Raw genomic sequence first — 24,803 nt, 5'->3', positions numbered from 1 at the left:
AGCGAGTCTCGCTTAAGTTCCTATCAGTGTTTTCTGTGATATTAACAGCAGCTTACGTGTCGCTCCCATTCAACTAAACGCTGCTTCTGCACTCCGGCGACTGGCGACAAAGTGAAGTGAGGCGACACCTCCCTCCGCGACTGCTGTGGCGGAATGATATTCTCTCGATCATCGGGTTAGGGTTACACTTTTTTTTTTTTTTTTTTGCAGGATTTGTGAGTTCAATCATTTTATCTTCTTTCAGGTATGTCTACTTTGTTTTCTCACTAACACGCCTTGAAAGTGTTTCGCATTACTAAGAGACGACACACTGGCAGAAAAGTGCATTCGTGGGTTTACGCAATTTTAGATGACGAGGAAACCAAAGAGGCGATACTGATTTAAAAAAGAAAACGGGCCAATATACTCAACTGTTGTAGTAGTGATCTGTTTTGAAGAGCGCAACAGATGACTTTAGAGGGGAAATATGCGCGTCGTTGTTCTTGGATGTGTCAATTCGTCTAAGAGGTGCTTTCGCATTTGTAAACGAACCATATCAACTCTCACGTCCTATTATTATCCATGTCAAATCGTAGTCTTGCAATTGATAATCTGTCCAAGGGAAAACCAATCAGGCAGAACCTGTTGAGTGACTTGCAGCAGGCCTGAGCGGATGTACTAGCACTATATGGGAAATGCCCAGCCAAATAAAAACAAAAGTTGCTGTATTGCATAATATATATATATATATATATAATAGAAATAGGAGTAATTACTACTACACGTACTTCTAAAACTAGCAATAAATGATGCATTATCGTAGATGGCTGATGTATTCTACCAGACAAGAACCATACATTTTATGGTACTGTGTACCATACCAAGATCATCATATTACTATGATGTCATCTCTAATGAAAGCGATAGTTGTCTTTTGAATTACAGTACATCAAGTCAATGAATGAAAAAATGTCAAAATGTCATCCTAATTGAATTTTAGCCCACAATGTTAAAAATGTTTGAAGCGATATACTGTATCAAATATAATTGTGATGCAGTGGTAAGACCAGTATGAATCCAGTGTATTCGCAAAATGGAACATGTTTGACTGCAGCTCCCAAGACAGTAAGGTGTACTTTAAAACCAGATAGTTCAACAGTGACGTAATGTTTTTGGAAAACTATCTATTGTGCACCATTGCTGGTTTCTGTTGTCTCTCTGTCCACACATGAAAATGTATCGTGACGACTTTGGGTTGTATTCACACAGACACGGACACAAACACACACACAGCCCTGCATGCGCCCATTGTATGCTGCAGAACGAGGCCAGGGTGAGCTGGCACTTGTAGAATTTGGACCACTGAGGCAAACTACGTGACAGGTTGGATGACTACAGGGTCTTCCTACGTGCTGCCAGGCTCATCAGTGATGGCACTCTTTTCTGAAAAGATGAGAAAACAAACACACACACTCATTTGAAATATTTCCGCTTATCCTCACTTGCGTCACAGGTGTGCTGGAGCCTATCCCAACCTGAACTGTTTGTCATCCCATTGCAGGGCACATATAAAGAAACAACCATTTGCACTTACATTCACACCTACGGGCAATTTAGAGTTTTCAATTAACCTCGTATGCAGGTTTTTGGGATGTGGGAGGAAACCGGAGTACCCGGAGAAAACCCACGCAGGCACGGGGAGAACATGAAAACTCAACACAGGTGAGGCCTGATTTGAACCCGGGTCCTCAGAACTGTGAGGCAGATGTGCTAACCATTTTTCCGCCACATTTGAAATGTGTTTTCAAATGTTGTAAAAAGAATGTGTGGACTGGGTCCAAATGTCGCACCTAAAGTCTTGGTCAAATTTCCCTAGTGTGTATCAAAACATTGATTGGTTTGAAATGATGTGTTTAATTTTACAGGCTCTAACGGTAAACTGAGGACTGAGATGTTCTGCTCCTGATTTCCCATCTTGATAAAGGCTTCCACCACTGACACAACACCATGGCGTCTAATATAATTGTGGGTATTAATGCTTCATGTTGTCTCAGTCAATTCAATTCATTCATCTACTGTATAGCAGGCTTGCAGCCATTTGCATTGAGATTAAAGGAAATTGGGCAAAAGGGAACCCATTAAGTCGCTTACTGTAAAATCTGCGAGCAGGGGCGTGATCGCTGAAGTTCAGTATCGTGGGGGAACAATGTATGTTCGATCTACAGTAAACCTTTTGGGAGTCCATTGACCTTATGAACTTTCCCATGTTTTTTCTTTTCTTTTTTTTTTGAGACTGTCTCTTATACATAACATGGGCGGGACTCTTTAATATGTCTTTGGCTTCATAAGCGCTCACCCTGAGTGAACGTTGCCAGATGTCAAAAGGTTTTAGAACAGGCTATCAGTTTTGTAAAAAAAAAAAAAATAATAAAAAAATGTAGACAGAGGTTTAACAACTCCTGCTCTCAATCAAGCAACAGATCGATAATAAATGTTACAGATATTACAGAACAAATCTATTCCAGGGTTAAATAGTCAGCAACTACGTCAATAATTGTAGAGGTCCATCCATCCATCCATTTTCTGAGCCGCTTCTCCTCACTAGGGTCGCGGGCGTGCTGGAGCCTATCACAGCTGTCATCGGGCAGGAGGCGGGGTACACCCTGAACTGGTTGCCAGCCAATCGCAGGGCACATAGGAACAAACAACCATTCACACTCACAGTCATGCCTACGGGCAATTTAGAGTCTCCAATTCATGCATGTTTTTGGGATGTGGGAGGAAACCGGAGTACCCGGAGAAAACCCACGCAGGCACGGGGAGAACATGCAAACTCCACACAGGCGGGGCCGGGGATTGAACCCGGGTCCTCAGAACTGTGAGGCTGACGCTCTAACCAGTCCGCCACCGTGCCGCTAATTGTAGAGGTAATTATTTTAAAAAAAAACATTTTATTTAACACTTTAACTTACTTCAATCATGCATCACACTATTTAACATTTACAAGTGTCAAGATAAAAGTAAAAACAGGTGAAGACGTGTACAATAATATTTAGTCACAGGTGAAGTCTTATTGCTATGAATGCTAAGTCTAATAATGCTATGCTATGTTCTTCTCATCTCACATTCTTCTGTTAACATCAGTTGAGGCTGCACCTTCTTTGGAAATATGTTTAATGGTACATAAAAGCGCGGCACGGTGGCCGACTGGTTAGAGCGTCAGCCTCACAGTTCTGAGGACCCGGGTTCAATCCCCGGCCCCGCCTGTGTGGAGTTTGCATGTTCTCCCCGTGCCTGCGTGGGTTTTCTCCGGGCACTCCGGTTTCCTCCCACATCCCAAAACATGCATTAATTGGAGACTCTAAATTGCCCGTAGGCATGACTGTGAGTGTGAATGGTTGTTTGTTTCTATGTGCCCTGCGATTGGCTGGCAACCAGTTCAGGGTGTACCCCGCCTCCTGCCCGATGACAGCTGGGATAGGCTCCAGCACGCCCGCGACCCTAGTGAGGAGAAGCGGCTCAGAAAATGGATGGATGGATGGATGGTACATAAAAGCATGTTTTTTAAATATATCAAATAAAAGAACCCCTGTTCTATTGTGTCTATTGCCCAAGCACTATGATTGAAATATTGGACATTTTCTTCAAGAATATGATTGTTATGATATGCTGTGATGTATGAAACCACATTAAATCCCCAGTTAATTTTTGATTCGACATTTCCTCTTATCTATGCAACACAGGCATTGAATAGCACCCAAACCGTTGTTGTTGGTGTTGTTGTTTTTATGTGATATTTTTAACTGAACGCTCCAGACTTTTTTTCTTTTCTGATTTGTAATATTTTTCAATTGTAATGTAGGGACATTTAAAATGACATTGATTTCTGATGTATTTCAGGTGGAACAACAATTTTCCCACAAATTCACTGTGACAGTCGTTCGTGCAGAGAGCGTCACCAAGGGAGCACTTGGGGACTTGTGTGAGCCTGCTTGATCTGCACACATGAAAATGACATTCATGCTGCAACTTATTCAGTTATATAACTTAATTAGCACATTTTAGACCACCTGCCATAAAAACAAGAAGAGACCATCCACCATCTTGATGAGCTGTCTTGATGTTTTAAACAGGAACTTGATGACTGAACAGGAATGAGGAATTTTAAACAGCATTCAACTTCTGATACCTACATTTGAGATTATTTTTTTGTTCAAGAATGCAAGTAAATGTACTTTACTCAACTGTAATTTGACATTTCAATCAGGAAATAACAACGTGGTTTACTATTTCCCATTATTTTATTGTAAAATGGTAAATTTGAAAATTTATGGATCATAATAATTGTTACATTTTGGTTAAATAATTTACAAATACCCGTCACGTAAACATAAAACATGGTTAGGATGATCACCAATGCTGTTAATGTAGGGCAGCTTTGCCAAACCTTACTTTGGGGGTGCTGTATAGCTTGTTTTTGCACCAAGTAATAACAAATCAAAGGGAAAAAAACAACTAACTAACCAACACGATTTTAGTTTAACGGTGTGTCTCTTTGTGTTTGTGCAGTGGACACACCAGATCCGTATGTGGAGCTGTACATCCTGACAGCCCCAGAAAGCAGGAAGAAGACCAAGCACATAGACAACAACATCAATCCAAAATGGGACGAGACGTTTCATTTCATATTAGACCCCAACCTGCAGAACGTCCTTGAGGTTGGACTTCTCTTGTTCTATCTGAAACATACAGTTAAATACAGTTAAAAAAGCTTTGTTGGTATGATATAATAGGATGACGATCAGCATGATTCATGCGGCATCAGCAGCTGTTATACTTTTCTTGTAAACATATACCTGTTCTGGACAATGCTGGTTAGAAACTGGTTTTAAGGTATAAAATGGGGTAACCTAAACACATATCAATATAACGTAAGTGAACTGTGTACTGTTGTTCTTACACAGGTAAAATTAATGGATGCCAATTATGTGATGGACGAGACCCTTGGGACTGCTTCCTTTGACATCTCCAACCTCAAAGTGGGCCACAAACAGAAGGAAACCTTCCTTATTGGCAAAGTGAGACGCATTAAATTGACACATTGAACTTTGTAATTCTCTGTAAGCATTGTTACTGTTGTTACTGCTTCTTGTTTAAAAGTTGATGAAATGAAATCGTCTTGAATGTCCCTCGTCATTGTTTTGATAGGCAACCAAGGTCTACTTAGAGATGTTCCTGGAGATATGGTATGTTATTCAACATAAACATCAGTTGTATTTATTGTAGTCATCATCATACTGTAGTTATCTGCTGACTGTCAAGAATGTGCAGGTATTTTTACCCATGATAGAACGATTAAACATCAACAGGATAATTCCTGGGATTTATTTACAATCATTGTTCGTCCTAGAGTTAATTTGAAGGCCTGGTCATTTCACACTTTTGGTTATTGTGGAGGCGGCACGGTGGGCGACTGGTAAGAGCGTCCGCCTCACAGTTCTGAGGACCGGGGTTCAATCCCCGGCCCCGCCTGTGTGGAGTTTGCATGTTCTCCCCCTGCCTGCGTGGGTTTTCTCCGGGCACTCCGGTTTCCTCCCACATCCCAAAAACATGCATTAATTGGAGACTCTAAATTGCCCGTAGGTGTGAATGGTTGTTTGTTTATATGTGCCCTGCGATTGGCTGGCAACCTGCCCGATGATAGCTGGGATAGGCTCCAGCACGCCCGCGACCCGCGTAAAGAGAAGCGGCTCAGAAAATGGATGGATGGATGGATGGTTATTGTGGAAAGGTGAATGAATAGAGGTTCAGACAGTCACGTATGCTTCTCACCACGACACCCTCTTTTGTCTGACTGAAATGCTTGTCTCTGTGCCTCCAGCACCAACTTGGATCTACGCTTCAGCCTGGCCCTGTGTGAGAATGAGAAACAGTTCCGGCAGACCCGCAGAGAGAGAGTGATGCTGGGCATCAAGAAGCTGCTAAACATGGAGAAGCCTCGATTCCTTCCCAGCTCACCAGAAGAGGTGGGCATGTGTGTGAAATGTTGTAAGATAAAGGTCAAAAATATTTGTAGTCCCTTGAAAGAAGCATCAATAAGCATTTCCACCTATAGCACCTGTTTGTGGTGTGATGACATGCACAAAGGGAGAGCTGACAGAAAGAGGGGCTGCTCAAAGAAGGGAACTCGACGTACTAAAGACTCCCCCAGAATTCTCAGATATACACCACTTGCTTGATTTGTTTCTTTGGCTGTCAACATTGATTAGAGCAGCGGTTTCTGCAAGGAGCGGCATGTGCTCTGACAAGAATGAGGCAGTGGAAACCAATAAATGTACTTCATTGTCAAGCAACTGTGCCCTGTAATAATGTAAATCATAACATAAACAGCAGTCCTAACTGAATAACACATTCGCAAGAGGGACAGAGAGTGATTTAATTTGACGGGACTATAAAAATTAATTAAAATTAAATTTAATTCCGTATCTGAATTTCTATCCAGATTTTTGCCAAACTGTGTTGCATCCTTACGTGTACAACCACCACAGAAAAGTAAAAATCGCTTCTGTATTTTGCTTAATAGTGGTTATAAAATCTAAAAAGCCAGTCTTCAAAAATTGAGAGCACAGCTCTGTGGGTCGCCATACTTATTTGATAAAACTCAAGTATAGCTGTCAATCTTGATGTCGTACATTTTCTAGAACTACGACTCGACAACATAAAAAAACACATCACATATATGTTTTTTAAATGTACAGGAAATAAGCATTTGTATATGTGGAGTCACGCATAGGCTGCTGCATGGCCTCGCACTGCTAAGAAAAAAACGTAGCAAGACATGTATCATCATTGTGGCGATTAACTTCACTTACTTTATGCATTAAAGCCAAAGCAAAGCCTACTTGAATTTAATTGCTAGTTCTCATATCAAAATATGACCCAAACAGAAAGTGTTAAACATTCTGTTCCTGTTCCTTGTACAAAGTTTCATTTTCTTCACTTGTGTAGATTTTGCCTGATGCCCTTGAGGCTGTTTGTAATCTGCAGCCAGGGCTTGTCATGTTCACCATGTACAGGAAGTTCTTGAGGAATGAGATAACCAGCCACTGTCTTCAATTTTAACATGTCACAATGTGACATCTTGTTTCTGTGCCTTTCTTGGAATAATGTGTGAATTTTCAAACATCTGCTTATGACATAAACACACACTGACACAGGAAGCAACAATTCACCATGAGGCAATTGTGGAATATATTTGAGGGCACTTACCAATATGTCTAGGTTGCGGCGGCAGAGAAGAGAAGTTTGAAGACGAAAGGATGACATAGCGTGAGGCTCATATGCAAACTGATTAAATGTGCTTCGACCAATGATAACGCTACTCTTATGTGTGAGACAGGTACCAGTTATCGCTATCTCGGGTTCAGGAGGTGGCTTTCGTGCCATGGTCGGCTACTCGGGTGTGATGAAGGCCCTGTTTGAGTCTGGAGTCCTAGACTGTGCCACCTATATTGCTGGTCTCTCCGGATCCACCTGGTAGGTACTCTCTTTTTTTTAATACTCTCTTCCTTCGTACTACTGTCTGGTCCCTTATATCAGCAGTCCCCAACCTCCGTTCCGCAGACCGGTACCGGTCCGTGAGGCATTTGTTACCGGGCCGCATAGAAGGAATGACCAATTTATATAATTTCCATTGTATTGTGTTTTTGCGTGTCAAATGTGTTTGATTTTGGAAAAATGACCAGATCTTCTCTGCTGCAACAGCTGCGCGTTGCAATTGACACGTCAAGACTGCACAGAACGCTGCAGCATTTCCGTTTCCGCTCCCAATCATTTCGTAAACTGATGCAGTTCATTACGTGCACTGAAAAGGTTCGTTCTATTGAACGAAACGTTCGCCAACGAAACAACACTAGAATGCACATGACGGTCACATGATACATGACTAAAAATAAGTCCGCAAACTAGCAAAAATTCGTAAAAAAACAACGTCTTCGGAGAGCTTCTTTTCAAAGGGAAAAAGGCCACCTGAGGAGCCAGAAGAGGACCCTATGACCTCAAAGAAAAAGAAAGCTTCTTTTATCCGTTATGCATCATGGTGTGTTGTATTTTTCATGCATTTAACATGAACAAGAATGAACCTCTTAAAGTACAGTACTTTCTGCTTAAATATGGTCATTTTCTTGCAACTTTCACATGTTCCATTTACACTAAAGTGCCCCTATACTCAAACCTCTCTATTTGGGTCTCTAGGTACATGTCCACCCTCTACTCGCATCCTGAGTTTCCTAACAAAGGCCCAAAAGAGATCAACAAGGAACTAATGAACAGAGTCAGCAGTAATCCATTGAGGCTCTTGCTGCCCCAACATATAACCAACTACATCCAAGCTCTGTGGACCAAGAAGGCCTCTGGACAGCCAGTTACCTTCACCGATGTTTTCGGTATGCTTATAGGAGAAACACTCATACCCGCGGTAAGGGCTGCATGAAACATGTTTGATTCCATCTTCATAGGATTATTTTTCTGTAGTATACAACGGACTCCGACTATATCAGTCAATGTTTCTATTCTACTTAGAGGATGGACATCAAGCTAAGTGACATTCAGGAGAAAATAAACCAGGCGCAAAGTCCTCTTCCCCTCTTCACCTGTCTGCATGTCAAGCCAGATGTTTCTGAGCTCATGTTTGCAGGTAAATATTGTGTTTTATCTGAGTAACTACCGATACAGTCCAGAACTATCTTTTATATTCAAAATGAATACACAGGATTCATCAGGACAGAGTGAAAAAGCATTTGTCAATAGAAAGCGTCTGGCCTCCAATCAATAGATGATGGTCAGATGTAATCAACTTTTTTAAAAGCAATTTACATGTGGCTCTGGCTTTTTTTTGTTGTTGTTGTTTTTATTCACAGCATAACCAGTTTGCAAGTGACATTTTCCACATTTCTCCTCTGTTTAGTATTATAGTAGCTGCTAAGCTACAAGGGTCTACCACTATCTTGCATTATTGTTTGGAACGACCTGGCAGAGTTATGTGATGAACTAATTCCTCTTGTTGTCAATGTAACCTCCACAGTTTCTCTGCCCTTATAATCCCATTATCAAACTTAAATTAGGACCTTCAAACAATTTTCTTTTATAGCGTGACTAGCACGCATTGTGTATTTTGTCTCGACGATCCTCTTGTCATGAACGGAACAAAGGACAGGACCCAAAATGCGTGACTCCAATTCAAATGGCCCATCCTTCCGCCGATCTCCGTCCAGCTCGCAGTCCAAAAGCCTTTTGTCGATCTTTATGGCGAGAGCGATGAGAGTGTCCAAGTCGGTCGGCAGGTTTAGTGGGACCAAATGATCTTTGACGGCAGGGGATAGTCCTTGAAAAAATGCATCGAGTAGTGTCCTGTTGTTCCACTGGCTCTCAGCTGCTAGAATGCGAAACTCAATCGCGTAATCTGACACCCTGCGCTTGCCTTGTTGTAAGGTGAAAAGGGAGCGAGCTGCCTCACGATCTGGTGGGGAATACTGAAAAACTTGCTCCATAGTCTTTACAAAAGAAGCCCAAGAATGACACGCGGCGGAATTGCGGCTCCATTCAGCAGTAGCCCACGCCTCCGCACGACCAGTCAGGTGGGAAATGACCAAAGTGATCTTTGACCGCTCGGTGGGGAAGGAAGCTGCCTGCAGCTCAAAGTGGAGTTCGCACTGAGTGATGAACGGCTTAATATTCCCAGACTCTCCAGAGAACCTCTCCGGTCGAGAGAGCCGTGGGCAGACAGCAGCGGAGGTGGCAGGCGGCGGCATGGTGACTGCTTCACATGGAAACGGTGGTACAGTGGTAGCATCGGGTGCTGTGCCAGTTGGTTCCTTGTTGTGAACAATATTCATTAGTACTTCAAACTGTGAGGCCACCTGTCTCATCATAGTGTCCTGATGCTCTGACAGTTCCTTTAGATGAAGGTGGAGGGCAGCAAGCTGCTTCGAGATGCGTTGACCCTGTGCTTGAAGGGCTTTGCGCACCGGGTCTGAGTCTGCTGGGTCCATGTTATGGCCAGTTCGTTCTGTCATGAACGGAACAAAGGATAGGACCCAAAATGCACGACTCCAATTCAAATGGACAGTTTCAAAAGAGAGGTTTAATAAACGGGCAGAGGTCGGCAACAGTATCCAAAAAACGTGAGGCAAAAAGGCAAGGTCAATAATCAGAACAGGGTCTAGTCTTACTGTGAGTCGGAGACGTGGAAACAAGGAATGCTGGAACGCGACAACAAGGTACAACGAACTGGCGACCCAAAAGAATGAGACAAGAGGTTAAATGCATGGGGTAATTAGGGTAAACGAGGCACTGGTGGGGAAGATGCTCTCAGGAGCAGGTGTTTACGAGACAGGGGGAAGACAATACCCATAACACACACCCATGACACCTCTGACACTAAATCTTGTCTGAGGAAATACCTTGGTGTCAAAATCCTGCTTGAGTATTAGCAATTTTCAAGAATAATAATTGTGCGAGTGTTGGTTTGCGTGCATTTGTGTCTATTTTTAGTCATATGCCTGGAGTGTTTGTTGCTGTTCGATGTACAGTATGTCATACAAGCCTGAACAAATATGTCATGATGACAAGCGGCGTTGTAAACCTCAGTAGGCTTTTATGTAGTCTGTATGGGCTGATACCCTTTGTTGGCCCTGAGGCCCATTTCGACTTCCTGCTTGTTTTAAATAGCCTAACATCAGACAGTAAGCCTCCCCTGAAAAACAGTGCTAAATTTTTTTTTTTAATTGTTGAATTGATGGATTAAAAAAAAACTCCTTCATGTTCTTGCCTCCGGGGGTACACGGGTATCAAATGGATAAAACATTACAATCTTCAAAGTTCAAAACCTGATTTATGCAAAGTTGTTAAGCATATCTGGGTGCTCACTTGAGACTGGAAGAAGTCCAAAGATTCAGAAAGTTATTTGTGTTTTTTCCAAAACTCTTTTCCTATTTTGTAAGTTTTAGGATGTTTTCAAATTCATTCATTCATCATCTTCCATGTTCTAGTGATGATATGGTGGTGCGAGTCGTGTGATCTTACATTGAGATTTCACTTCCAGACTGGGTAGAGTTCAGTCCCTATGAAATTGGAATGGCAAAATACGGCACCTTCATGACACCTGACTTGTTTGGTAGCAAGTTCTTCATGGGAACAGTTGTCAAGAAATACAAAGAAAACCCTCTTCACTTTCTAATGGGTGAGGAGAGCGTGACTGAAATGAACACACTTTTGACGATTATGCTACCCGTTATAGAAGTGAAATGAAAAATAAGTGCATTGAATATACTGTATCTGTGTTTGGGCTGGGGCAGGTGTGTGGGGCAGTGCCTTCTCCATTCTTTTCAACAGAGTGCTTGGGGTGAAAGACACAACCGGAGGCTCCACCATGGAGGAGGAGTTAGGTAAGCACTTCTTCTTTGATTGTGGTTCTGCTGGACCTGGTTCGTACAGCTTTCTTGTCAGCATTCTACAAGTTACATTTCGATAATGAGTTTCTTTGTTTATTTATTTTGATCTAAGAATCCAGATGGCTGAGTCGGTCAAACGTCAGGTGCCAAATTCTTACCAACGTACATTACTTTTTAGCGCTTTGCTTATTTTCAACAATTACATTTATTGTGTTGTTTGTTTCTCCAGGAAAGTTTCAAGGAATTTTATTCACTTCTAATCAGTAAAACCATTTTCTAACTGTTGTATGTGACATTTGTTTTGATTAAAGTGAAAATCATTTCACGGAATGTAAAAAAAAAAAACCCCAAAACGTAGCTTTCTACAGAATCGAATGAGAACCAAGACAAACGCGGCATTGAACATTCTGGCTTTACAAAGAAAACAATCCTCCTACAATGATAATAATCTTCAGCAGTTAGCGGTATTAATTCAACGATGCTTATTATTCTGGGTTTAGTGCTCTATAATTACACTGCAGGATACTGAGAATAGTCACATTTGGTGTAGTGGTGAATTCGGCTGGCTTCCATGATCGGTACCCACTCAGTGACGGGATGAATGTGACTGTAGTGTGAACGTTTGCCCTGCGATGGAGTGGTGACTAATACAGGGTGGAGTCTACCTTTTGCCCAAAGTCGGCTCCAGGCACCCATGACTCTGAACGTTACGATTCTGGCCGTGTTTTTTCAGCCATTCAGAGCTGGACTTCCTGGAATGTTTCGGGTTGTTCTAGTGCTGCATAAACCAAGAGCGCTTGAGGTTGAGGGCACGAACTGATGGCTGGGCATTCGCCTGCAGGATTTTCTGGTAGATAGCATTCATTGTTCCATTAATCACTGGTTCTGAACCAGCAAATCATCCCCAGACTATCCCACTGCCATCACCATGTTTGACTGTTGGCATTATGTTCTTTTTATCAAATACTGTGTTATTTTTACAGCAGATGTAACGTGCCACTCACCTTCCAAATAGTTCAACTTTTGTCTCATCAGTCCACAGAATAGTCCTCTAAAGGTCTTGGGTCTGATCAAAATGTTTCTCGGCAAATGTAACGCGAGCTTTTGTGTTCTTTTTGTCAGCAGTGATTTTAGGAACGCTCCCATTTTTGCCTGGTGTCTTTATTATGGTTGAGTCATGAACACTGATCTTAACGGAGATCAGTGAGAACTGCTTTTCTTTGAATGTCATTCTGGCTACTTTTGTGTCCTCCTGCATGAGTCGTTGTTGCACTCTTGGAGTAATTTTGGATGTCTGAGCAGTCCTGGGAAGGTTCACCACTGTTCCCAGTTTTCTCCATTTGTGGATAAAAGCTCTGACCGTGGTTCGCTGGAGTCCCAAAGCCTTGGATATGGCTTTGTAACCTTTTCCAGACTGATAGATTTGTATCACTTTGTTTCTGGTTTGTTCTTGAATTATTTTTGAGTTTCTTTTTGAGATCATGCAGCCTACTTAAGCGATTTCTTGATTCAACAAATTTAACTCCTGATTTAACCAGGTGGTGGGGGGTACAATTACTTTTTTTTTCTGTCAATAGATAAAATCATCATTTAGAAGCAGCATTTAGCATTTACTTGAGTGGTCTTTGTGAGATATTAAAATTAGCTTGATGATCTGAAACAAAACAAAAGTATGACAACTATTCAAAAATATTCTGAAATCAGGACGGGGGCAGAGAATTTTTCACTGCACTGTATATATGCAAAATGCACTGGTATTCCCTGTGAATCAATGTTTTGAAAAAAAACATGCAAAGATTGTTAAAAAGAAGTCTACATGCTTACATTAAACTCTAATGTAGCAGGGCTATTCAGTGTGTGTGTGTGTGTGTGTGTGTGTGTGTGTGTGTGTGTGTGCGTGTGTGTGTGTGAGTACTGTGAGTCTTTGTTATTCCCACAACAGTTAGGAGGTATCATCTTCCGGGGAATTTTCTGCTGTTTGTTTAGGTCAAATGCATTTGTTTAGGATGACCTTTGCATGTACAGACACAATGCATTGAATGTGCCAAACGTGGAAACTCCTCCACCCTGTTAAAGAATGCATTTGTTTTTCACTTGTATTAAATTTCTGCCCTGGTCTATTTTTGGGATTATTAAGAATTGTCAGAGAAATGCCAAATCCTTTTTGATGTGAACACTAAGGACCTGATTTACAAAGGTTCTCGCTTGCAAAAATGGCACAAACTTAATGCTCACGCAAACAGATATGAAGCTGATCTACTGACCAGACGCACACGGGAATGTGCCAATTTCATAGAATTGCTGCACAGTTCGTTTCTTTCTGTAAAAGAGTAATTTTTGTTTACCTCTTCCAGTAACACTTCCAATTCCAATAATTCAAACTCCATTTTGCGCTTGTAGTGCTTCACAAAATGTTCCATGTCTCATTTTACAGAGCAGATTAAACCACAGCACATCGTAGGAGAAGACAGTATGGACAACGAGGATGAACCCCGCAAAGGTGAGCTACAACTTTTGTGGCTTTTACCATTGAACAGAATCTGTGAACTTATTAAGACTTATATTAGTAGCGAAATGGAAATTGTGACCATTTGTTTTTCATATCTGTGCAAGACTTCTCCATTTGCATGTATTGCACGCAAAGGCCAAAGTCCAGAGGATCATCAATGTTCCCTCTGTAATGATGCGTTTGCCATGACACTATAAAAATGTTGGGTGGATAATAAATAGAGGGATAGAGGAAAGGAAATAAGAATGAAAACTACTTAACATTTGCTCCAGAAGTACCTATTACAAAATACTGGACATTGTGGTTTATTCTCTAAATTGCAGAAAAGCATCTAAACAGGAACACCTCATCAGCTTGAATTGCTTGCACAACACACGTTATAACGTTTTGAGAAAGCCAATGAAAACAAATTTCTATCCTTATCTATCTATTTAGATAATAGCCAGAGCTATAGTATTTGAAAATAGTGAGAACCCAAACAAACCTCCACATTACGTTTGTCAGGTATTGGTACAGAGACTCCCCATTGCTGCACAGTGGAGGCTCATATTATTTATTTTCTCATGAACCCAGGGAAATGTACAGAAACTTATACTGACTGACAAGACAGAAACCAAAGTCACTTGTGGTAGAATGTAATTTATCATGGTCAAATGTCCAAAATGTCCAAGCACATACATTTTGTCACTACTTGTCAGTGTGCTTTCAATTATGTCTCCTTAGGATAGGCTAGCTAAATTGTCTTTTTAAAACATACTGGTGTTCAGGTGGCACAGAGAACCAGGAGGCAGAGGACGAGTATCATCGCACTGCTCAGGCCAGCTGGGTTCAAAGGATGTTCACTTCCCTTTTCAGTGACTCATCCTTGTTCAACACCAGAGAGGGCCGCGCAGGCAAGGTGACCAAAATATCATCATCATAAGGCCAATTACTGTACTGTATATGAATTGAAATTTGACCTTTTCGCTGCTCTCCCCACTTGACCAGGTGCATAACTTTATGTTGGGCCTGAACCTGAACACCAGCATCCCTTTCTCTCCTGGCAGTGGGCTCATCTGCTCTGCACCTACACCAGAGGAGGAGGTGGATGCTGTGACAGGTAAAAACAACCAGCCATGTTTTAATTACCAGCTAGATGCACACTACAATTAGGTTTTGGATCATCTTATTCCCATATTTTCATTATGCCAAATTTAAAATCATGATTTGTGTTACTTTATTCTTTATATCGGCACGGTGGACGATTAGTTAGCACATCTGCCGCACAGTTCTGAGGACCAGGGTTCAAATCCCCGCCCCTGGAGTCCTCTAGCACTTAGAGCAGTTCGAATAACTAATATCGCAATAGACCGGTGCAATGACCATTGTGCAAGGGGCGCTGAGACTTCAAGGAGTGTATGCGGTTTAAAGTGACGAGTAGTGCGATAATCTGGGACAATGTTGGTTGTGCAAATGTTACAGATACTCCTCAATCAGTGTGCAAATGGAGCAGATGCTACTCTGGCATGAGTGGCCAGTATATGCAAATAGTGCAGCATGGCGAGACAACGACAGTGAGTGCACGAGTAGTACATAATTGGCCCCACAGAAATGTGACAACGAACTCAAGTCAAAAAACAATTGCCAGCTTGTTGTAATGGAATTATAGGTTAGGTGTTTAAGAAGTTGATCGCAAGAGGGAAGAAGCTGTTGGAATGTCTACTAGTTTGCATTGATCGGTAGCGCCTACCTGAGGGAAGGAGCTGGAAGAGCTGGTGACCGGGGTGCGGAGGGTCCGAGAGGATTTTGCACGCCCTTGTCTTAGTTCTGGCAGCGTGCAAGTCCTCGATGGTGGGTAGGGGGGTACCGACATTCCTTTCAGCAGTTTTGATTGTCCGTTGCAGTTGGAGTTTGTCCTTTTTTGTAGCAGCACCAAACCAGACTGTGATGGAAGAACACAGGACTGATTCGATGACCGCTGTGTAGAACTGTCTCAGCAGCTCCAGTGGCAGGCCGTGCTTTCTCAGAAGCCGCAGGAAGTACATCCTCTGGTGGGCCTTTTTGAGGACGGAGTTGATGTTGGTCGCCCACTTCAGGTCCTGAGAGATTGTAATTCCCAGGAACTTGAAGGTCTCGACGGTTGGCACAAGGCTGCTGGACAACGTGAGGGGCAGCTGTGGCGAAGGATGCCCCCTGAAGTCCACGATCATCTCTACAGTCTTGAGCGTGTTCAGCTCCAGGTGGTGTCGGCCGCACCACAGCTCCAGCCGCTCCGCTTCCTCTCGATATGCAGACTCGTCACCGTCCTTGATGAGGCCGATGACAGTGGTGTCATCTGCAAACTTCAGGAGTTTCACAGTCAGTTGTTGTTTGAAGATGCGTCTCACATCCTGTTCATGAATGGTTAACGCAGAAGTCAGAGGTGTGATTGTGGTCGCGGGTGCGGCCGGGTGGGTGGGTGTGTGGTGTGAAAGTGTCCTTTTCAAGGACAAGGTTAATCATCCTAACCTGCTGCACATCCTTCCCATCTCTATCCCCCTGTCTGGCCAACCTGTATAGATCCTTTTCTCCTTCTTTAGTGTCCAACCTGGCATACATGTCATCATATGTCTCTTTGGCCTTTGCCTACCTTTGCCCTACGTCGCATCTCAATGTATTCCTTTCTCCTCTCCTCGGTCCTCTCAGTGTCCCACTTATTCTTAGCTAACCTCTTTCCTTGTATGATTTCCTGTACTTTGAGGTTCCACCACCAAGTCTCATTCTCTCCTTTCCTGCCAGAAGCCTGCCTGTTTCTCTGATCACTTTGGCTGTAGTGGTCCAGTCTTCTGGAAGCTCCTCCTGTCCACCGAGAGCCTGTCTCAGCTCTTCTCGAAAAGCCGCATGACACTCTTCCTTTCTCAGCTTCCACCACATGGTTCTCAGCTCTGCCTTTGTCTTCTTAATCTTCCTCCCTACCACCAGAGTCATTTTGCACACCATCATCCTATGCTGGCTAGCCACACTCTCCCCTACCACTACCTTACAGTCGGTAACCTCCTTCAGATTACATCGTCTGCACAAGATGTAATCCACCATCTGTCCCTCCAAGTTCCTTTCCTGGATGCCGTACTTACCCATCACTTCTTCATCACCCCTGTTTCCTTCACCAACATGTCCATTACAATCTGCACCAATCACGACTCTCTCTCTGTCTGGGATGCACAGAACTACTTCGTCTAGCTCCTTCCAGAATTTCTCTTTCACCTCTAGGGCTACATTTGCCCCCCAGAGGGCTGCATTTATATTGAATCTATACTATAGGGGGAAAAAATATTAGGACACATGCCCATTATGATTCATTCATCTTCCGTTCCGCTTATCCTCACTAGGGTCACGGGGGTGCTGGAGCCTATCCCAGCTATCCTTGGGCGAAATTTCCTCACAGTTGTTCAAATCTCGGCTCTCGTCCAAAGTCAGTTGAGATAGTCCAGCTCACCCATGACCCGTCGAATGAAAACAAGCGGTATAAAAAATGGATGGACTCATGGTACACATCCACAATGTGTTATGAACTCATTCCACAGGTATAGGTACAAGTGATACAGCGGCTGAAATAAGTATTTAACATCCATCCATCCATTTTCTGAGCCAGCTATTATCGGGCAGGAGGCGGGGTACACCCTGAACTGGTTGCCAGCCAATCGCAGGGCACATACAAACAAACAACCATTCGCACTCACATTCACACCTACGGGCAATTTAGAGTTGTCAGTTAACCTACCATGCATGTTTTTGGCATGTGGGAGGAAACTGGAGTGCCCGGAGAAAACCCACACAGGCACGGGGAGAACATGCAAACTCCACACAGGCGGGGCCGGGGATTGAACCCCGGTCCTCAGAACTGTGAGGCAGACGCTCTAACCAGTCATTCACCGTGCCGCCAGTATTTAACATGTCACCAATTTTCTCACTCAATATATTTCCAAAGGTTTTATTGACATGAACATTTCACTAGATGTTGGGGAACAACCCAAGTAATCCATACATACAAAGAAAGTAGAACAAATAAGCTCAGAAATTAAGTTATGTATAATAATGTGAAATGAGAAAGGCAAAAAGTATTGAACACATGAAGAAAGGGAGGTGCAAAAAGGCATGGAAAGCCAAGTCAACACCTAAACTCTATCAATAATCAAACACACCAGCGACCCTCGTGAGCATAAGCGATTAAGAAAATAGATGGATGTTTAATAAACATAAGGTCAAGAATATCAACAAGGCCTTTGCAACCTTCATTTTTAGAATGGAAAATGTTTAGACAGCCCCGATTTAAAGAATTTAATCCAAGAACGAAGGGACAGAAGGTACAACTGTGTGGTTTCACCCCTTAAACACTGATTAATGAATTCCTTGTGGTGTTGTTTAAAAACTGTTCCCATGCTAACGTCTGACACTTCACTACTAGGCATTTATTCTCGTTTGCCTTATTTCTACCTTTTTAGACCCAGATGAGTTTGATCGTATCTATGAGCCTCTAGATGTGAAGAGTAAGAAGATCCACGTGGTGGACAGCGGCCTCACCTACAACCTCCCCTACCCTCTCATCTTGCGGCCCCAACGTGGCATCGACCTCATCGTCTCCTTTGACTTTTCTGCACGACCTAGTGACTCCAGCCCCCCGTTTAAGGTCTGACTCCCCTTTGTGTCAAGATGGATTTGTACTCGGGATGTAACAGTACATTTAGGCAAATAGAGTACAGCTTAGCCTCTAGCTAGCTGACATCATGGCTAGCGCTATGCCTTTGCCACTACACCTCGCTAGCAGTTTGCAGAATTTTACATTTCATTACTTTATCATTTTTAAATGTACACACCAGGAGCTCCTGTTGGCTGAAAAGTGGGCTCGAATGAACAAGCTTCCATTCCCGAAAATCGATCCAAAGGTCTTCGACCGAGAGGGCCTCAAGGAATGCTATGTGTTCAAACCCAAAAAAGGCGAAAAGAACTGCCCCACTGTCATCCACTTTGTCCTGGTCAATATCAACTTCAGGACATTCAAAGCGCCTGGTAAGTGAGTGCATATGGCGAGCTTTCCACAGGATATGTGTAAGGAAAAACATTCCAACTGCACCCCTTAATGCCATTTTACCGTAAAGGCAAATGAGGCATGTCTTCCTTGAAGTTACGCGATAATTCTAGAGGACAGATAATTATTTCTTGCCCGTTGCGCCCCATTGCTCACTACTTAATGTGTGTGCTTAGGGTTGCTGTGGTTATTGATGGAAATTGTGTGTCTTTAAACCAACATACATTTTGCAGTCTGGAATTGCATGTGCACACACACAAGAACAGCGGCAGTCCGTGTGTGTTTTATGAGCTGTTTGTGAGAAGGATGGTTCCTTGAGGAGCCAGGTGCCGGTAGGGAATCTGTCAGTGGAGTGGGAGAGTTATGAGTAAACAGGCCATCTATCGTGGTACATCCTCACAAAGACATCCTAACACCTCATCTCCATCTCATCTTCTCTCCAGTGCCTCTTTATGTCCAGTCACCTGCGTGTGCCCACATACTTCCGCAGTCTGTTTATGGAAGTTACATTTTTTTATTTATTTTGTATTTTTTTACACTGACCGTCGACATAGACCATAAATGGACTTCCAGTTTGTAGAGAAGGAGGTTATCCAGACTGAATGCTGAATCAGTTTCCTATTGGTTGCTTCAATTTTCCAAACGGCAACTTTTTCCTGCAGATTGCTTTTTGTCTGAGAATTTTCTTGACAAAGTACGTAGCCGATGCGTCACGTGTAAATTTGTTTTACACATGGACGCAAGTTGGGCATTTATCCTATAATTGCAGCAGTAGGAATTAACTGGGCCATTTTTAAGGTAGAGGTTTAGAAAGCTGACTTTTGGGCAGTGGGTTTAGGATCAATTCCCACTCACTGCGCTCTGTACAACTGACCAGGGTAAAGTGGGATAAGCTTTGTCCAGTTAATAGCTGGGTACGTACAGACAAACAACCATTCACAGACACATTCACACCTTTGGACAATTCATCTGAGATGCATGTTTTTGGAAACAGGAGTACTTGGAGAAAACCTAAGCAAGCACAAGGAGAGAGCTGAAATTCCAACCAGGAACGTCTGACTATTGAGCAGAGACACCAATAACATGCAACTAAAATTCTTTTTTTAAATGTCCAGTTTTGATTGTTGACTTGATAACCATTCTACCCACATGTAACTTAAAATGAGTAAAAAGATCCACTTTTTGGTTCATTAAAAAAAATATGCTTCCTCAGTGGGCAGTACAGTGGACTAGTAGTGAGCACACAGTTCTGAGATCTCGTGTGGGTTTTGTTCGGGTACAAAGACTTCCTCCCACATTCCAAAATGATGTTTGTTATGCTAATTGAAGATTGTAAATTGTCATTGGTACAAATGTGAATGTGCATGGTTGTTCTTTATGTGCCCTCCAATTGGCTAGGAACCAGACCAGGGTGCTACTAGCCTCTCGCCCAAAGTTAGCTGGAATAGACTCCAGCTCATCCGCAGCCCTAATGAGAGCAAGTGCTATGGAAAATTGATGAATTAATTCTGCAATTACGTACAATGATAATAATGCTTAGTTTTGATTGCTCTGTCAGAGGGGTAGTAATTTAACAATATGGTCATTATTGTGCACTGAATTACATTGGGATGTTTTTATAATATGGATCTCCTTTCATATAAGATCAACAAAACAGTAGTAATTCTGTAATGATCTGGTTCATCAAGTTCTGGTTCATAAAGTTATTCATGATGCACCCATTATGATTATATGACGGAAGGTGTTCCCAGAGAGACTGAGAAAGAGAAGGAGTTGGCAGACTTCGACATCTTTGACGATCCCGAGTCGCCGTTCTCTACCTTCAACTTCCAGTACTCCAATGAGGCTTACACGCGACTCCACGACCTCATGGAGTTCAACACCCTCAACAACTTGGAGGTCAGTTTGGCTTTTCCTTGGCCTCTAAATCGAAATATTATTTTTATTTTGTATTATTTTTTTAAGCAAAATGGCTGTGGCCGCATCAAGTTTATTTCTGAGTAACCCTCATTCCATGTGGTCTTTGGGAATGTTTTGCATATTTGCATTGTCACTGTACAATTGTCATCATCATATTATTGTGCAACATTAAAACTTTCTACGCTTATAGTACAAGTTTAATCAAGTGAAAGTGTATCACTATGAAAGGGCAGCCTGACTTTCATTGACTGTAACTGAGTCACTTCCGGGCTGAGTGAGGAGCCAGATGTGACGCAATGCCCAGGCAGATCACTTCCAAATCCCTCCGCACCTCCTGCTTTAAGGCAACATTTGGGATTCATTGTTTTTTTTATTCCCATGCTTCCCCTACAGTTGTGATGTGTACTTGACGTTTAAGGCTCAGTGATAATAAAAAATAATTTGATAACCTTATGCAAGCTCTAGTGATAAAACTTGCTGTTGGAGATTAAAAGCTGACCAGGTGAAGATACAGTAGATGGATATTTGGCTGTTGACCAGATTTGCTCCTAGACAGAAGTGTGATAAAGATAAAGATGCCTGTGAGTTCTTTGTCCATATTGTGACTTGTGTAAAGACACTGCAAACATTTTGAGTGCCTTTTCATTCTTCACATAGTAGTGACTGCTGCTGTAGTGTCTCAGCTGAACTCAACTTTATTTCTAGAGCACTTTAAAAAAAAGAAAGACAACAAAAATAAAACAACAAGAGCAGCTGTGACAAAGTGCTGTACATAATAGGAATTGAACATATAACATAAATCAGGAAATAAATAAATACGTTCTAAAAATATGCTTTCAAAACAGACTACCACAGTGCTTCCACTCTATCTGAGACCAAACGGTTACAGTCATTGTGTTGGCCGTCTGCTTTTCTGCTAGTGGTTTGTTGGTGTTTACAACAAGGTGTACGTACGTGTTTACTCGCAAGGTGTACACAGTTGCAATCACATTCCCCACAAGAGGGAGCGAAGAACACCTCCCTTCACATTGTCATTTGGCATACAGAACTCTCGTTAGACAGTCAACCACGTTGTGGGAAGATGCACATGATTTGTCTCTACTGACTAGTATGTGTGTGAATTGTAATCTCGCCATCACAGCATACATGTTGTCACTCGTGTTGCCTGCACCACCAGCAATTAAAGGTTCAATGTAAACAAACAATCCATTCCATGCTTTGAGAACCTACAGCTGTTGTAAATGGAAGTGAAGTGGAAAAGACATGGTCAGAAACTAAACACAAGTAAATGATTGCGCTTGACTAACACTGACAAGGTTTATCTGTATTGTATCGCAACGTCTTGAACTTGAACATTGCTCAAAGGCAGAGAAACGACACTGTAGATGTGCTTTCATTCAATTCAGGAAATAGGATACATTTTGGGAGCTGAATTTTATTTGCTTCAAACATAATTCACTCCACATTGCTGATCAATTTATTTCAATTGTGAATCAGGTCAGACAAAGTCTACATCCATACCGAGACAGACGCTTGAAGAAGATACTATTGTTGGCGCTAATCCCTGCACTTGCCTCTTGTAGGTAATTAAAGATGCCATCAAAGATTGCATCGTGTCTCGGAAGGAGAATCCTTCAAACCGCGCGTCGGCCTTCTCCCTCAGTGAGATACCCAAGAAGAGGTTTCTCAAAAGGAATCTTCATGCCAAACCCTGGACTCACCATGGAAACAACCAGTAATAACCAGTAGTCTGCTAGAAGATGGAGACTTTGGATTCACTTTTTGATTCCGTTTATAGTACCGCATTTTCTTTTTGGAAAATGATGATGACTTTGTATGTTGTGTCACGATGTTGTTGCTGAATTGGACCAAAATGGGGTTTAGTCAAGAACTGTGACGTTTACTGGTTAAAGCCTTAGAAACACACTGACATTTTTCACCTGACTTCATTTGCACCCTGGGAAAACTGTTCGCAGATCAGAAGCAGCTGATGTTTTGTTGACCCCTGGTTGAGACTGGATGTCAACAATTATACTGTGTGAGCAACAAGATATCGTTATTCTGCTTTTTAAGAAACAGCTTAGTCACATATCCATGCCTTTTATATCTTACTGCTTACTTGAGTAAAGTACTTTCACACCTTGCCTACAACATTCATTCATTCATTCATCTCCCGTTCCGCTTCTCCTCACTACGGCCGTGGCCGTGCTGGAGCCTATCCCAGCTAACTTCGGGCGAGAGGCGGGGTACACCCTGAACTGGTCGCCCGCCAATCGCAGGGCACATATAGACAAACAACCATTCGCACTCACTTTCACACCTACGGGCGATTTCGAGTCTTCAATTAACCTAGCCTGTATGTTTTTGGGATGTGGGAGGAAACCGGAGTGCCCGGAGAAAACCCACCCAGGCACGGGGAGAACATGCGAACTCCACACAGGCGGGGCCGGGATTTGAACCCCGGTCCTCTGAACTGTGAGGCAGATGTGCTAACCAGTCGGACACCGTGCCGCCGCTTTCAACATATGATATCAAATTTGACTCGGAGCCTCTTGCATGCACTGTAAGAAGCCTTGCACTATATCTGTTTGTTGGTTGAACTTCCTTCCATCTTCTAATACACAACACAACATTTTTTCCAGCGGAAGGACTCGTCTAAACATGTAATCCTGACTGAAATCATGCAAGAGAAGCTTGTAACCATTTGTTTGATGGTAACTTCTAAACACACCGAGTGTTACCCCTCAAACATTTCAATGCTGTTTACTCACCTACAGGGAGGGAGCGGGGAGTGCCTCGTATTAAAGCAGCCATTATACAAAAACAACACCTGATACCTTAGAAACGGCCTCACTGCTTCTCTCTACATTACGATTAAAGGTGTGTTTATTATCCTGACTGTGTTGTTTCAGGCTACTTTTGAGATAAAGCCCAAGTTTGTCTTCCGGTGGCCATTTCCTCAACCTCGCACCAGCTGACTGGCTTTTTCGCACGTCAAAGTGGAGCTCAGGTCAGATGAAGGGAAGTTGAGGCTGTGAGATAGCATCAGTAAACGGTAGCTCTCATTCAGTGGAATTTTACACACTACACCTCCAGCTGTGGAAGCCTGGCATTTGGCACATTATTGCTCCACCTGCAGAGGCTCAAAGGCTACATACACACAGTGGAATTTTACACTGAAATGCTTCTGACCACTATTGTACTCATGTTTCACCAGTCTGCTTTGGATGATATCCAGAAAAAAAGTCTGTGTTTTTAGCAAATGATTTGTCTTCACTTTTTATGTTTGCTGTAGTTACATTTTTGATCGATTGTTTTGATGAGTTCATTACATGGCAAACGGAGATGGGTGTGTAACACTGTTTGATAAAATCTGGATATGCCAGAGATTTTTACTTGTAATCATGTTTATTATTATTATTATTATTTTAGATTTCCTGTTGCACAATTCATCCTCAAATCCATGTAAACTGTGTTACAAGGCTGCATACGAGAGGACTAATATTCACATTTTATCAATAGGTCAAATTATTAGAATTTGTTAATTATTGTGATGTTACACATTTGTGTTTATACATCGTCACAGACACATTTATGTTGAAGTGTAAGGCATACAGAATTGCATCAACTGTGGTATAGTTGCTGAATGACAATTGTTTAAGGGAACAGACAAAACAAATGCAATTAAAATACAATGTAGTGTTTGTTTTAGAAAAATATTTGCTGTGATTTCATACTAGCAACAGCCTGCTGAAATAATGCATTTTTTTTGTGAACTATGAGACAGCAACGGGGAAATTCACGTTACAACAGCAAAGAGCAGCACAACGCAATCATTGGACAACACAAGGACACACACACACACACACGCTTTTGTTTGTTAAAACTGACCACACTGTTA

The 24,803-nt window shown here is 42.4% G+C and overlaps 1 protein-coding gene across 5 annotated transcripts; it reads left to right on the top strand.

Moving 5' to 3' along the window:
- Window positions 1–8: 8 nt before the first annotated feature.
- LOC133480602 (cytosolic phospholipase A2-like) lies at window positions 9–23,046 on the top strand. 5 transcript variants are annotated; one of them, XM_061778901.1, is made up of 19 exons: window positions 9–244; window positions 1,905–2,004; window positions 3,880–3,961; window positions 4,549–4,697; window positions 4,944–5,057; window positions 5,188–5,225; window positions 5,861–6,005; window positions 7,379–7,515; window positions 8,233–8,455; window positions 8,560–8,674; window positions 11,081–11,218; window positions 11,334–11,423; window positions 13,864–13,929; window positions 14,706–14,836; window positions 14,926–15,037; window positions 18,399–18,583; window positions 18,774–18,963; window positions 20,724–20,881; window positions 22,486–23,046. In XM_061778901.1, the coding sequence occupies exons 2-19, from the start codon at window positions 1,987–1,989 to the stop codon at window positions 22,639–22,641; spliced, it is 2,247 nt and encodes a 748-aa protein (XP_061634885.1). In that variant the 5' UTR covers window positions 9–244; window positions 1,905–1,986; the 3' UTR covers window positions 22,642–23,046. The 5 variants fall into 5 exon arrangements, with proteins under 5 accessions (XP_061634885.1, XP_061634889.1, XP_061634887.1 ...); XM_061778903.1 differs by having other exon boundaries at window positions 10–175; XM_061778902.1 differs by lacking the exon at window positions 9–244 and adding an exon at window positions 800–1,701.
- The last annotated feature ends 1,757 nt before the right edge of the window (window positions 23,047–24,803 follow it).

Source organism: Phyllopteryx taeniolatus, chromosome 7 (assembly GCF_024500385.1).
Source record: "Phyllopteryx taeniolatus isolate TA_2022b chromosome 7, UOR_Ptae_1.2, whole genome shotgun sequence".
In the NCBI taxonomy this organism is placed as follows: Eukaryota; Metazoa; Chordata; class Actinopteri; order Syngnathiformes; family Syngnathidae; genus Phyllopteryx; species Phyllopteryx taeniolatus.
Note: the sequence above shows the minus strand (reverse complement) of the source record. Positions and strands in the feature narration are given on the sequence as shown.